Genomic DNA, 15,329 nt, shown 5'->3' on the forward strand with positions numbered 1-15,329 from the left:
GGGTCAACGTACACACACGTCCTCTTCAGGCTGATTCTTAACATCTTCTGTCGCTTTAAATTTCTTAATTATTGCTTTGACAGTGGAAATATGTATTTTCAACTGTTTGAAGATTTTCTTATATCCCAATAGTGCACGAGTTTTTTTATACTAGTGCACAAGTGTGTTATACTAGTGCACAAGTGTGTTATACTAGTGCACAAGGAAGTATGTGACAACAAGGAGGCAGCTATAGTATAATACTCGTTAGTACTCGTGTACTCTGTGCATCACAGTAGTTTCATTACCAGCTGAAAACTTAACAACAAAGTCTAAAAGGATTCAGTCAGATTCCCTGCGAGGAGACGAGGTGAGAAGGAAACGGGGTGAGAAGGAGATGAGGTGAGGAGGAGACGAGGTGAGAAGGGAGAAGCTCTTTTATTAAAGTAGAACTCGACCACTGAACTGAATCATTTACAACAAACCAAACAGACTTATATACACACAATACAATCTATTATAGAACTGTAGCGGCTCAGAAAGAGACACACACACACACACACACACACACACACACACACACACACACACACACACACACACACACACACACACACACACAAATAAATTAATTCATCAAAACACTCCAGATTGTTTGAAGCAGTTTCAAAAAGAACGCTTCACACATGTTTGTGGACTCAGAGGTCAAAAGGTCAAAAGGTCGACTGAGGAATAGAAAATCTGCTTATATAAAATATAACTTTCCCATCTTGTGTTTTAAGACTTTGCAGCTGATGATGAAACAGCTGAATAATGTTTCACACATTGTTATATTTATATATAACATGTTATAGTTAACATGTTATAATTAACATGTTATATTTAACATGTAATATATAACAAGTTATATTTGATCAGCTGCTACAAACAAAGTGTTTCTAACTCCTCTGATGCTTTAACATCGTTTAGAAGCGGCGTGCGATAAAAACAGGAACTAAAGTGTGAAAGATCTTCTCCTCCGTGAAGAGGAGCGACTCCTACTGAAATGAAACAAACTAAAACTGTCAAAAAACAAACTCGATTTTTTCATATTTTCCTCCGATAACGTCTTTCAGTGTCGTGATCTTAGTGGAGACGTTACCTCGATGTGGATGCTCGCAGGGATCATCCGGCTCTTCCGGCTTTCAGCGGATCATTTGAGAGGAAAAGCAAACATCAGAAAAAAAGGAAAAACTTTGGCCAGTGGATTTAAAATAAAGACAATTTAATGTTTAATTATGGCTCAACGTTTGTGTTTGTTTAGATTAAACCTGAGTGCTTCGCCCGTGGACTAAACGAGCGGTTCGGAAGGTCAGTGAATGCACCGTGAACCATCAGGAACAACTCTGAATCCTCTCGGGGAACGTTTAAAGTCTCCTCGTTGGATTGCGTGAGAAATTCTGTGTTTGTAGCTTGTAGTTTTTTTTAAAAGAGCAAACAGAAAAGTCCGTGTTGAGGTTCTTGTTGTCAGAGGATCTCCGGTCAAGAGGACCAACCGTCACTGAGGTCCTGAAGGAGCTGGTTCTCCTCATCCGACTGCTGGGGGAGGTCTGAGGGGGGAGACATCAGCCAGCATCTATTATCCATCGTTCTGTCTACTATCTCTCCATCCATTGCTGAACCAAACCGTTGATGAACTCTAACTCACAGTTTTCAAAGTCGAACGGGTCGGAGAGATCTTCACTTCCGTCTGACTGGTCTGAATTCACAAAGTCGTCATCATCATCATCATCATCATCATCATCATCGTCGTCGTCGTCATTATCATCGCTGGGGGGAGGATCTGCAGCCTGAAGGAGGAGAGAGATTATTAATACTTTAAGCCCAGAGGTCTCTCTCCATTGTTCTGTTGTTTTTATTGTTAACGTCTGTTGTTTTCATGTTGGATCGTGGATGTTTATACACACACACACACACACACACACACACACACACACACACACACACACACACACACACACACACACACACACACACACACACACACACACACACACACACACACACACACACACACACACACGTTTTCTGTAAACGGTTTATTCCAGAAGCTGGAACGAACGTCAGATGTTCATCTTTCTGACGGTCCCTGAACACATCTTGTGTGTTGCTTAAGTCACAATAACTCAAAGCTGAACGTTGAGATGTTTCATCAAATCATTTTACTCTTTATAATAAACTCTTTACTTTCACCAGATTGTGTTAAAACATTATATAACATGTTGGAAATGAATTAGATGGTTTCAAATACTCTTTTAATGATTTATGTCATAATAATTGTTTTTATGTCTATGTAAAAAAAATATTGTATTATATCTATATATCTATATCTATATATGTATATAATTTACAGAGACAATCTATAACATATAATAATTTATTCATCCCTGAACCAGGTGAGGATGAGGATGGTCACCTCTGCATCTCCATGATGGTTTTCTGGGTCGCTGTTGTTCTCCAGCTCTCTTAACAGCGGGTCCGTATCCATATCCTCATCGTCTTCATCGTCTTCGTCGTCGTCGGAGTCCGAGGAGTCATCATCGTCCTGGTCTTCATCCTGTAACATGTTGTAAATGTTTAGTCATGTTCAATGTTCAAAGCTCACTCGTGACGAATGTGCAGCTTATAAACATAAACAGCCCCTACGAGCGGCGCTGAGGCCACGCCCCCCCCCCCGTTTGTTTATTCGTAAACAAAGACACGTGAATAACTAACTCCTCATGCCGGAACGTCTCCTTTAATGAACATTGAATCTGCGTCCACACACTAGTGCATCGTCTGCATACGAGTTCACAATAGAGACAACTCGTCTGGCTGCTGCTGCGCTGTGGATATCATTCATCCATTTATTCATATGATGTATTTCATCTGAAGCGTTGCATCCTGGGTTTTCCTCACCTGGTCGTCGTCGTCTCCCTCTTCTGCCAGTTTGTGTCTCCCCACCTCGTACAGACGACACACCGTGTCCAAGCTCACCGTGTCCTGGTTCTAGAGGAGCAAAGAGACAAACAACCACACTACACACCGTGAGTCGACTCACAATGTGTAGTGCGTTACCTCCAACTCCAGCTGCTACATGTTGAAGATTTTATGCTTTTTTTTGTCTTGTGGGATCATAAATGGATCAACTTTAAAAAGGAACAAAGAGGATTTGTTGGCTCCTTGTCCATTTATCATCTTCATATCCTTCCTCCTCTTCATCTTCTTCATCCCCTTCATCCTTTAGAATCTGCACGTGAAGCTTTAAAACACGTTCACGAACCTCGATGACAGCAAGGTAGCAGTCTTTTCTGTCGGTGCATAGGTCGAAGATGTTCCTCTTCACGTCCACTGTGGCTGAAAACAACAACAACAACAACAACAATCAAGTTCTGAAATAAGAAGTCAGCGTCCTAAAAGTAACAACAGGAGCAACTGATCTGTGGAAGCCTTTTCATTATTCTTATCAATTCATCACTAATCCAGCGGTTTCCTTCTTTGACCAATAGGATGACAGTCTGCAATAAACAGGAAGTGCAGCCTACCAATGGGCTTGTAGTCTGTGGCGTCGAAGGTCCTGAAGGACGAGCCGAAGGGACTCTTCATCTGCTGGTCCATGGCGTCGTCCTCATCATCGGCTTGCAGCATCGCTGTGTGTGTGTGTGTGTGTGTGAGAAGTAGAGGACAGTGTGTCAGTAAGAAGTGAGAAACACATGCTGCTCTGTCTGCAGGTTGCGGTTCTCTCACGTACCTCCGTACATGATGGTGGCGTTGCTGTTGAAGACCAGTCTGCACTGGTCCAGAGCCGGGACGGTGTGCAGGAGGTGGAATGTCCTCAGGTCCCACTGACGCCTGCTGTCAAGGACAACTACACAACAACGACAGATACAACTATACCTAAAATAAGCTCAGACTTAAGCTCAGAGAACCCTTTACCCACACTGGAATTAATGAAGGATTATAAAAAAAAATGTCAAAAGAAATTCGAAAGAAATTTCCAAAGATTTTTTTTAAAAATTCAAAAGAAATTTGAAAAGAAAATTCAAAAAATTTCAAAAGGAATTTTACAAAAAATTTGAAAAGAAATTTCTAAAGATTTTAAAAGAATTTTTTTTTAAATCTATAACATTTTAATAGAAATTTCAAGAGACAATTCAAAAATTTCAAGATTTTTAAAAAAAAATTAAAAAAAAAAAAATTAAAAAGAAAATCTCAAGAAATTTTATGAGAAAATTAAAAAAAATTTAAAAAGAAAATTCTAAAACATTTCAAAAGAAATTTCTAAAAATTTCAAAAAAATAAATAAAACTTCCCCCCTGCACCTGTAATACCTCCGCGCCCCACAGTTTGAGAACCACTGAGCTAATCTCAGCAGTTGGTAGCTTCTCATTTAACACTGAGGATGCATCAACCGTCAAACTCTTCCCTCAGACGTTTCATATCCAAAACTTGTCCCAGAGGACAAACAGGAAGCTGCTAGCATGGTATAGCATGGTTTAGCATGGTTTGTTTCACAGAGGCAGCGGGCTCGGAGGATACGACCTCCGTGTTGACGATGACCTCCAGGCCGTTGGGGTGGAACACGCCGCTGATGTTCATGTTGAACTTGTCGAACTTGTGCACGGCGCGCGCCGCCCGCACGTCCCACAGCACGCCGTCGTTCAGCACCAGGTCGTCCGTGGGGTTGAAGCTGGCACAGTTCCTCTTGTAGTTGTTGGCCAGCGCCGCGTCGCTCAAAGTCACAACCTTCTGGCCCGTCTGGATGTCGTAGATCTGAGAGAGAGATGGGGAGAGATATAAGTAGATAGACAAAGAGACAGAGATAGATAGAGATATAGAGAGAGATTTATGTAGATGATAGTTATCTATGAGATTTTAATGATGGATGAATAAATGAATGAATACTGAAGACTAATGGATGCTTAAAGCTCCTGATCCAGAACTTTCCTCACAACACAAGATGTTCAGTGCACTTGTTCAAGCCAACACAGACTGGACTTTTCTCACTGAGGAAGAAAAACTGAACGGAAAACATGAAAAGCACTTATTGCTTTTGTATGAAGTGAATCTATTGCTGGTCTTCAACATACATCTTTAAGGTAAGCAACAGACTGAACATGGACTAAAGAAGGAGTGGCTTGTCCCTCACAGGGACCCTTACTACTGTACATGGACACAAGAAGGAGTGGCTTGTCCCTCACAGGGACCCTCACAGGGACATGGACACAAGAAGGAGTGGCTTGTCCCTCACAGGGACCCTTACTACTGAACACACCCTTACTACTGTTGTTTACATACGTGGGCGACTTGATCCTCGGTGCCGATGACTCGGTCCTGAGAGTGTTTACTGAACTCCACGTAGTGGTCGTTCACAAACGAGTTCCTGAGGCGGAGAGAACACACGTCAGACCATCTCACACACACACACGCGCGCGCACACATGCACACACAGTGTGATTTACTTCAAGCTGAAGGCTCCGCCCATACTCCAGAGAGCAGACAAGGGGGCGCTCCAAGAGGCAGAGGTGAGCAACAGCCTCCCATCCTGAGAGAGAGAGAGAGAGAGAGAGAGAGAGAGACAGAGAGAGAGAGAGAGAGAGAGAGAGAGAGAGATATTTAATAAGTCTTTTTTCAACAGTTGAATGAACTCTCTGAGGTTCGAGGTAATTTTCTAAATTTCTTTGATGGACTTTGTTTATTAAAGCTCTAATGTTCACCACAGCAGTGAATATAGGAATAACATGGTAGAAACATGGAAACAAATGTGTAATACCAAACGTAGTTTTCTAAGACTTCCTGTTTTGAAAACATCTCTTCCTCCTCTAATCCTCAGCCAACAGTGTTTTTAGAAGTGACTTTTAAATTGTGAAAAGCCATGAAAATCCACTGGTCAAAATGTCTATGAACCCTGCGCTAACACGCCTGAAAGCCGTGAAGAGCTAGTTCTTCATTACGCCCGTAGCAGCCGTAAGGAGCTAGCTCTTCATCCCGCCGGGAGCAGCTCACCCTGGAGGGCTGCAGGTGGGTGATGGCTGACGAGTGGCAGGTGTAGTTGGCCTCCTCCTCTCCAGAGAAGACGTTGTAGAACTTGAGGTGTCCCGAGCACGTTCCCAGCATCAGGAAGCGCTCGCGGGCCGAGAAGGCGCAGCAGGTGAAGCCGCTCTCGTCGCCGTCGCCTTCGTGGAACACCGACATGGGGCGGAACCTGAGAGATGGAGACAGAGCTCTATCTTACAGACGGTCCCTGAACACATCGTCTGTGACACACTGTTTTGAGAGAACGAGCCTCAAATGATCTATTTACTTTCATTATATTCTGTTAAAACATCAAAAATGTTGCATTTATAGATTCTATTGTTTTGGGAAATTATTTACAAAAGAAATTCAAAGTATTTCCTGATTGATGTCACAATAAGACAGACGTGTTCTAGTTCTCTGCTTGTGGTCCTGGTTCTGCTTCCAGAGAGGACTTTACTTCCTCTACCTGAAGACCAGGCGGTGACCTCTACCTGCTGAAGATCAGGTGGCGGTCCAGGCAGCCGCGGTCCACGCCCCCGTACTTGGGGTACAGCACCCGGCTGCCCAGGCGGGCGGTGAAGCTGGGTGAGGCCTGCCTCCTCTGCTTGGGCTCGGGGCAGCGGTGCGGCGCGAACAGGGAGAAGGGCGGGCAGGTGGTGACGGGGTTGGGGCAGCGGGCGTGCTGCTGCCTCAGGTACTCCGTGATGATGCTGTCCAGGGTCGGGGGCGGGGGGAGGTGGCGCTCCGGCTGCTTCTTCATGGCCGGAGTCTGGCGGAGGAAAACCGTCACGTGGCGAAGCCGTGAGGGGTGAACGTCTGTGTTTCAAAACAACCCGGACTGTTCCTCGAATGCAATGTAAAGTCATTATTATATTCAGTATCAGAGAACGTGGAACTTTGTTGTTCCACGTCCTCTGATACTGAATATAATAATGACTTTACATTGTTCTCTCTCTCTCTCTCCTCCTCTCCTCTCTCTATGTGAATAAAAAGACCACAAATGAGGACTTGTGCATTTTTCATTGATAAATTGTCTGAAAGGACCAACACGAGTTCTCACAGACAAACTTCTAAATTGCAGTATTAACTTAGATAAGTAAGTGTAATGAGGTGAAGGCTCCTCTGATGAGTTTCAGTGAACACTGACCTGTATGAAGGCCCCGTGGTCAGACTTCTGCTTCAGCGCCCGGAGCTTCTTTCCCGAGTGGCTCGTCAGCGCCGCCACCGCCGGGCGCTCACGCGTGAACAGGATCCGGCCGACGACATGCGAGCCGGCCGACGCGTGAGCCTCCGGGTGAGGAGGGGTGGTGTACGAGGAGGACGGGTGAGGAGCGACGAGGGAGCGGGAGGAGGAGGAGGAGGCCGAGCGGCAGGACCTGGAAATCATGGGGGAGGAGGAGGAGGTGCAGGCCGGGGGAGGGGTGACGCAGGAAGAGGAGGAGGCGCTCGGCAGGTTGGCCTCCCGGACCAGCGCGGCGGCCGTGTCGTGCAGGCCTTTGGCCGCTAGGTGATTCCGGATCAGCACAAAGAGCTCTCGCTCCGAGAAGGTGATGCGCGACTGGGCGACCACGTTGGCCCTCTGCAGGCGCGCCAGAGACACGTCGGTGCCCATCAGCAGCGGCTTGCCCGACACGCGCTCCGTCAGCTCGGCGGCGTAGCGGCAGAAACGGACGTGCTCGCTGCGTTTGTCCTGCAGCACCGGCTCCTTCATCAGCTGTGGGGAGGAAGGAAGGGGAGGGGGGGTATTAGGGTACGAGCAGCTGACTTGGTAGGGTCCTCGATATTAGTAGGATATCGACGAGCCTACTTTCAGTGATAGTCAAAGTGCCCCCCTACTGAAATTGCCCCACTCATTTGAATGGGGTTTCGCCATGAAGAGAGCAAAATAAAACACTCATCTTTGTGCCCATCGTGACTCTCCATACTTTAACGTAGAGAAATGATTCAAAGTTTACAACGTTGACAAAAGTCTGGACTTTATTTTCCCAATTGGCCAGCACAGTTTTCATGTCATCGTTGTTCAAGTTCAGGAAAATGTTATATATATATATATATATATATATATATATATATATATATATATATATATATATATATATATATATATATATATATATATATATATATATACATACATACATACATACATACATACATACATACATACATACATACATACATACATACATACATACATACATATATATACATATACATACATACACACACACACACACACACACACACACACACACACACACACACACACACACACACACACACACACACATATATATATATTGCGACGTCTTTTACAACAATAGTCGCCACACCATCTAAATTTCTTGCGACATGTTGTAGTTATGATTATTAGTTTTATTATTATTATTGCTCACCTGCTGGATGTGGCTGCTGGTAAAGAGCGGCAGCTTGCTGATGATCTGTCTGATGGCTGCGCTGCGTGAGAGTCCCACCAGAGCCTTGCAGGCCAGAGCGCGGATCAGGTCGGCGTCCGTGATGGGCATCTTCACCGAGAGCAGCGACAGCAGCACCTGCAGGAGGAGGGGGGGGGGGGGGGGGGGGAGTGAGCGGCTGCCTCCATTTCTACTTTTCATTGGAGGAGAAGAAGGGGTGAACGGTCCCGTTTTCTTCTCACCTTTATGCCATTGTTGTTCTGCACCATTTGCCACATGTGGGCCAGCACTCTGCTGTGGGGCGCCGGGGCGCGCTGGTGCAGCGCCGGCCTGAAGGGGGCGCCGGCCAACGCACCCACGGTGTTCAGGCTCTGCTCCGGGGCGCACACACAGTTATTTATCACCTGGTGGAGGTGACGGGGGAGGACGAGAGACAGAAAGAATGAAGCTTAGACTTCTATACAACCACAGGAGTCTCCCCCTGGTGTTCAGGAGAGAGAATGCAGCTTCAACACACTTTGCATACACTTCTATACAACCAGAGGAGTCGCCCCCTCGTGGTCGGTCTCTGCTTACTTGTAGTGCAGACTTCTGGATCTCTGCGTCATTGACGAACACCTCGCCCTCAATGACACCAAGGATGATGCTCATACCTGCAGCAGACACGACACACACACACACACACACACGCACACACGCACACACGCACACACATTGATTCACATCCAGGACACAAAGATGAAGGCTGAAAACTCTTGAGTGGAACCGAGAGCTCTACTCACCCACAGTGGAGACGGACGAGCTGGTCTCGTCCGGAACCTCCACAGTGTCCATCAGCACCAACTGGACCTTCGGCACCACCACCAGCATGGCCAGGATGTCCAAGACGTAACGCACCGTGTCGCTCCTGCACAGACAAGACACAAAGGGAGGAAGACAGAAAAACAAAAAGACTCAGTTGGTCTCTTTTTCTGCCACCAGGCTCCATTTAAAAAAAACAGCATTTTAACATCCCAGAACACGTCGACTGCCGTCTCCATCGAGTAGTTAGTTCATGACTAGTTCATGACTTTTAACCAAATGTCCATGAGCAAACATTGTGTGAAATCTGTGTGTGAACAGTAAAAAGTGATCGAATGTAGTATTTAAACTAACAATGAGGATCCAAAGCATACAGTAAACCTTAAATGACACAAATGAATGAGAGACCATAGTTTGATTAAAAGAATAAACATTTATATAGATGCCTGTATCTGTGCTTGCTTATATTTTGAGCGTATTTCTTTTAAAAGCATATTCATTATTTCAAACTAAATGAACGTCATGAACACATGAATATAACACATTTACAGGACTTTTACACTTTGGGGATGTTACCTGCCGTAGTAGGTCCTCCAGTCGCAGGCGGCAGATATGAGCTGCAGCATTAAAGGGACGCAGGACAACTTGTAGAACACCTCCACTGGTTCCCAGTACAGCTGAGGAGGTCCGCACTCGATGAGGAACTCCATCATCTCGATCACCTGCTCTCTGGTGTACGTATACGCCTGGAAACAGGAACACACACACACAAGTATAAACACACAGATTTTACATTAGTTTCTGATCAAACAGGATGCTGCTAAAAAAATTAAATACCTTGTAAAACGGCTGCTGGGGAACGACGGTGCCCTCGTCTGACGTGTGCAGAGACTGTTTGACCTGCTCGGCCTTCACTGCCAGGTGAGCCTCAAAGTACCTGAAGAAAAGACGCCAACGATCAGAGGTAGCGTACAAGAGGCAGGACAACCGCCCTGCGAGTGTCTGCAGGTCGTAACGGTTACGACTTTGAACTTCTTCCCACCATCAAAACAAAGTAACGAGAAGATCACCTGATCCTCTGGAAAACAACGACAGACATGAAAGTCTCATCTCAATGACGAAAGCTCTAAAAGTTTACTCCCTTTGTTCTTTGTGGAGGAACCTCATGAGCCATTAGTTGATTTAATCAGAGAGGACACCCTACCTCCCAATTGCACCCAAACCCACCATCCATCCAACCATCCAACCATCCATCCATCCATACTCACCCGTCATCCATCCACCCATCAGCCCTACCTTCCATTTGCTCCTAAACCCATCCATCTATCCATCTATCATCCATACCTCCATCCATCCATCCATTCATCCATCCATAGTGCACTGTGGTACCTGCGCAGGGCCATGCAGGTGTGTTTGGCCGTCTGTCGGTTGGCGAAGACCTTGTCGTCGCTCATGATGGACAGCTCGTTCTGCATGTTCAGGATCTCCAAAGTACTGACCTGCGGCGAGAGCAGGTTAACAGGTGTAACTCACCAACAACAACAACAACAACATGCCGGCAGATTTAAAAGGCACACCGCGCACCAGGTTGACGAGGCGGCGCAGGCCGTCCTGGCGGTCGAAGAGCTGCAGCACGGCCCTGAAGGAGAAGGAGATGGAGAAGAACATGGTGGCGTGGCAGACGCCCGATGCGTGGGACGACTCCAGCAGCCACAGGGCGAAGGCCACCACGTCCGCCAGCACGCCGTCCGGCAGCGCGCACACCTGCAGGGATGCAGAGCAACACGACTCAACAACACGGTTATGATGCAGTAGAAGAACATACATATATCAACGTTTCTCTTATTGGTGTTCAGATGACTGTATGTGTGTGTGTGTGTTACCCTCTCCAGAGCATCCTGGTTGTATGCCAGGTAGTACAAGCAGAGAGAGACTCCTGTTGCTGCCATCGACGGCCTCGGGATCACCAGAAGCTTCTGGACTCCTCCGTGAGCGATGAACTCTGCTGCAAACTTCTTATGGAGGAGCAGCGAGGCCAGGTACTGGAGGGAGGAGGGGTCAGTTAAGGCTTTAAATCAAACACATGGAAGAAAGACCTGCTGGAGGTAAACATGCACGTGAAGGAGGAAGAAGACCCGCTGGAAGGCAGCAGCTCACCAGCAGGGCGTCGAAGGTCAGTTGCACGTTTTTGGTCCGCCGGAGGTCGATGTAGTTCATCAGCAGAGAGCGAGTGTCCAGCTGCACGAAGACCGCCAGCAGCTGAGAGAGAGAGCAAAGAAGAAGAGGAGGGAGAGGAAGAGATCAGGGTCAGAAAAAAGAGGAGGAGGGAGAGTGGAAAGTGAGTGAGTAGTGAGTGATTGAGTCGTGAGTAAGTGAGTGAGTAAGTGAGTAGTGGGCAGCCTCACCTCCTGGTAGTCTCCTAGCGGCGTGAGGTACTGCAGGATGAGCCTCTGCTCTGTGGCCGGGCTCAGTGGTGACAGGCGGTGGTCTGAGCCAATCACCATTGAGCTCACCTCTGACCAGGGGGCGCTGCTGCTGGGCTGCTCCTTGTCTTCCTTGCTTGCTTCTTGCTTTTCCTCCTGCTTCTGTAGCTCGTGCAGACGCTGAATCATGATCGGCACCTGGAGGTTTAGAGAGACGTCACACCAACGTCTCACTCTACACAGATTACACACCTGTGAATATATGTGTGTATATGTGTGTTGTGTATAAGTCTGTGTGTACCCACCAGCTGGGCGTTCTCCTCCCTGTAGCTTGCGGCTACTTCCTGGTTGCCCATGGCTCGTGCCAGCAGCCCCGTGGAGTAGACGCCCAGCGGCCGGCCCGCCTCCCGAGCCCAGCTGAACAGCTTCTCCACCAGCCCTTCCTGTCACGTGACACACGGTTTATTTAGCATGGCGGCTAGTTGAGCACATGTTCATGTGATGTATTGCTGTCTAAAAAACACCCTGTCACATCACATGCCTTCATAGAAGAACTAAGCATTGTTAATATTCACAAAGAGTTAGTGAAGTGAATCGTTCAGGCATTTCAGGAGGGAAGACATTCTTTGTAACACAAGCTCTGCTCTGATTGGCTGCAGGGTTCTCTAAAGTCAAACGATCTTTAGCTTGGCCGGCATCTTTAGGTCATAATCTTTCCAAAATGGAAAAGTGTTTTAGCATGCAGGTTGTTGTTAAGACCCTGAACCATACAGGTTAAACACCTCAGGGACACTTGAGGAGGCTTTTATGGAGAATCTGGCTCATATCATGCTGAATGTTCATAGTCATCCTACGACTACTGGAGCACGGGGGAAGAGGTGCAGACGCCATGGGGGTTCTCCTCTCACCTTATCCTGGAAGACGACGGCGGTCTCCAGCCCCGGCACGATGTTCTGCAGCAGGCGGCAGGCGGCGGTGTTGAGGCTCAGCTCCCCGCTGGTCATGATGTACGTGTCCATCAGCTAAAGAGCCAATCAGAGCAGAGCAGCATGAAGCACGCCGGCGTTTACATCAGCAGCTCGTTGGTAATTTAAAGAGATTTATTTTCATAACATCCATGTCCAAAACTTTGACTGAATGACGTGAAACTAAACGCTCGTTCATTTTTAGTAATGTAATTATATTTAAATGTTAACAGACATTAAAATATATTATATGCTAAAATATTCTAAAAGTTTACAGTGATATTATGTAATAAAATAAAACATTAATATATAATGTAAAATAATGTTATTACATAATATAATACTGTATTATAATATTATATTCTATGAACCACCTGTGAATAGGAACAGATTTAAATGTTTGTTTAATAAGAAAGATGAATAAATACACAGTTTTAGATGGATAATAAACAGTTAAATATAGACAATATAGAATAATATTAAATTGTTTTCCATTAAAGAATAATTTATGTTTGCTGTCAATCAAACTTCTCAAGAAAAAAAACCCTGACATTTTTAAGTGAATCTGAAAATCAGCCGAAAATAAATAAATGAATAAATAAAAGCCGCTTCAATGAGTCAGATAACATAATTGTTGTGTATTTTAATACATATGAGCATGAGAACCAATCAGAAGAGAGAGCCTCACCGCATTAGTGAAGTCATCGTTCATGAAAAGCATCTTCAGCAGCTGTCCCAGCATGCACTCTGGGTCTGCTCGCCCTGCAACGACCAATCACACCGTCAACTGGAGCGCCACTACAGGTGGGCTTTAGAGTACAGGTGGGCTTTAGAGACTACAGGTAGGCTTGAGAGAGTAAAATAGGAGACATGGACCTGGATGACGGTCATCAAACGGATCAGGATCCACTTTGTTATACTCTCCTGTCTCCCTTTCAATCAGCTCAGAGATTCTGTAGGAGACACAAGTGAGATGAGATGAGAGACATGAGATGAGAAAAAGGAGAGACATGAGAGAGATGAGATGAGACATGATATGACGTTAAACGTGAGACACAAGACCTGAGACAATACCAGGCCGCCCCAGCTCTAGTAAAAGAACACTGCTCACTTGGTGAGGATGAACACCAGCCTCTCCGTGGTGCCCTGCTGCGCCACCTCCCATTGGTCCAGCAGGGAGGCGAGCTCCGCCTTCGAGTCCACCGCCACGGCAACCGCCACGGCAGACGACTGAGCTTCTTCTTCTTCTGGGGAAGACATTGATGCCTGGATGACAGGAAGAAGAGGAAGAGGAGGAGGAGGAGATAAGTGAGGAGGATTCCTGGCGTCTGTTTGCTTGTTCTCTTTTGTCCGTCTCTGCACTTAATATAATATAAAGTAGTTATATAATATACTGTAATATGGTATCATATATTATAACAAAACATAATACTACAGTATATATTATTACTTAATATAATGGAATATTTTATAATAACGTTCATTCAACCATGAGAACAAACTCAGAACAAAAATCAGGAAAGTAAAATTTCTTCAATAAAGTTAAACTACAAAGAGTTATTAGTAAGAGACATTTAAGAGTTATTAAAGAGCTTCTACTGCGCTAGCTTTCTTATTTAAGGTGTAGACAGACAAAAAGAGACAGACAGGTAAACAGACAGTCACAGAGGTAGCGTAAGACAGACAGACAGACACACACACATACAGACAGGTAAACAGAAGAACAGACAGACAGAAAGACACATACACAAAGGTAAACAGACAACACAGCTGGGACATGTCCCCGTGGCCTTTGGGGACATGTCCCCGTGGTCTCTGAGACAGACAGCCGGTAGAGTCCTCCTCCGTCGGGGCAACATGCTCTAGAGAACCGTTGAAGCTCCTCCGGCTAACGAGCCGTTACCTAGCTAGCTAACCCGCGTCCCGCGACTGCTTCCCCCGGCTCATGTGCGCGTGGGCTCGGACCCCCAAACAGCAGCGTGTCGCCTCATGTCAGCAACTCACCTTCTTCTTCTACTACTACTACTTCTTCTTCTTCTTCTTCTTCTTCTTCTTTCTCCTTCTTTCTTCTTCGGTGGTGTTTCTCCACTCAGCTCGTCGTTCGGAGGACTTTCTGGTATCCGTGTTTCTTATCTTCTCCCCTTTTTGTAGTCGTTAGTTTGAATAAAAACAACGGAAAAAGGAGAAAAACAAAAAGTGTCACATTTATTTTTCAAAAACTTCTCCCGGCGGCTGCGCGCGACGTCACCGAGCGAGCGAACGGTCGCCGTTAGCTGACGTCACGCGGCGGAACGTCAGCTCCTCGCGGGACTTGTAGTTCTCAAGAGCTTTTTTTTTTATTATTACTTGAAGTGAAATGTTTCTGTTCGCAGTTAAACATCATTAATGGTTTATGAATTAATTAATTAATTTAAAAAACCTTTGACCCGACTGTTCATTTCAAACATTTCCTGTTCACCGTTCAGGAAATGTTTGAAAAGAACAGTTGGGTCAATAAAGTTTTTTTTTTAATTAATTTTTGTGCCACCAAAAATATGTTCATACTTATAACCACCAATTTATTAATTTAAGTTCTAAATACATATTATAATTACAAAAGTTGTTGATCTATAATTGTTTCAATAAAGTTGTAAAAAACAAACTAGTTCAAACACTAATGTAATTACCTCGTAAAGGTAATTTCTATATCCATTTATCATGTTTAGTTTAAT

General features: G+C 45.5%; 1 protein-coding gene across 3 annotated transcripts; it reads right to left on the bottom strand.

Moving 5' to 3' along the window:
- Positions 1-1,226: 1,226 nt before the first annotated feature.
- LOC137796189 (DDB1- and CUL4-associated factor 1-like) lies at positions 1,227-14,832 on the bottom strand. Of its 3 annotated transcripts, none has more exons than XM_068593950.1 (30): positions 14,623-14,832; positions 13,730-13,884; positions 13,495-13,571; positions 13,307-13,380; positions 12,562-12,675; positions 11,959-12,096; positions 11,636-11,851; positions 11,388-11,489; positions 11,114-11,272; positions 10,815-10,994; positions 10,620-10,729; positions 10,068-10,167; positions 9,807-9,976; positions 9,212-9,336; positions 9,006-9,082; positions 8,672-8,833; positions 8,412-8,567; positions 7,163-7,729; positions 6,507-6,784; positions 6,004-6,202; positions 5,460-5,542; positions 5,296-5,380; positions 4,537-4,770; positions 3,749-3,842; positions 3,543-3,647; positions 3,281-3,354; positions 2,917-3,006; positions 2,435-2,575; positions 1,667-1,808; positions 1,227-1,568 (listed from the first exon to the last, which is right to left on the bottom strand). In XM_068593950.1, exons 2-30 carry the CDS (start codon positions 13,876-13,878, stop codon positions 1,501-1,503), a joined length of 4,269 nt encoding a protein of 1,422 aa, XP_068450051.1. In that variant the 5' UTR covers positions 13,879-13,884; positions 14,623-14,832; the 3' UTR covers positions 1,227-1,500. The 3 variants fall into 3 exon arrangements, with proteins under 3 accessions (XP_068450051.1, XP_068450052.1, XP_068450053.1); XM_068593951.1 differs by having other exon boundaries at positions 14,522-14,627; XM_068593952.1 differs by lacking the exon at positions 14,623-14,832 and adding an exon at positions 14,366-14,449.
- Between the last annotated feature and the right edge of the window lie 497 nt (positions 14,833-15,329).

Source organism: Clinocottus analis, unplaced genomic scaffold, assembly GCF_023055335.1.
Source record: "Clinocottus analis isolate CAN_PGR_092001 unplaced genomic scaffold, fCliAna1.0.p SCAF_3, whole genome shotgun sequence".
Taxonomy (NCBI): domain Eukaryota; kingdom Metazoa; phylum Chordata; class Actinopteri; order Perciformes; family Cottidae; genus Clinocottus; species Clinocottus analis.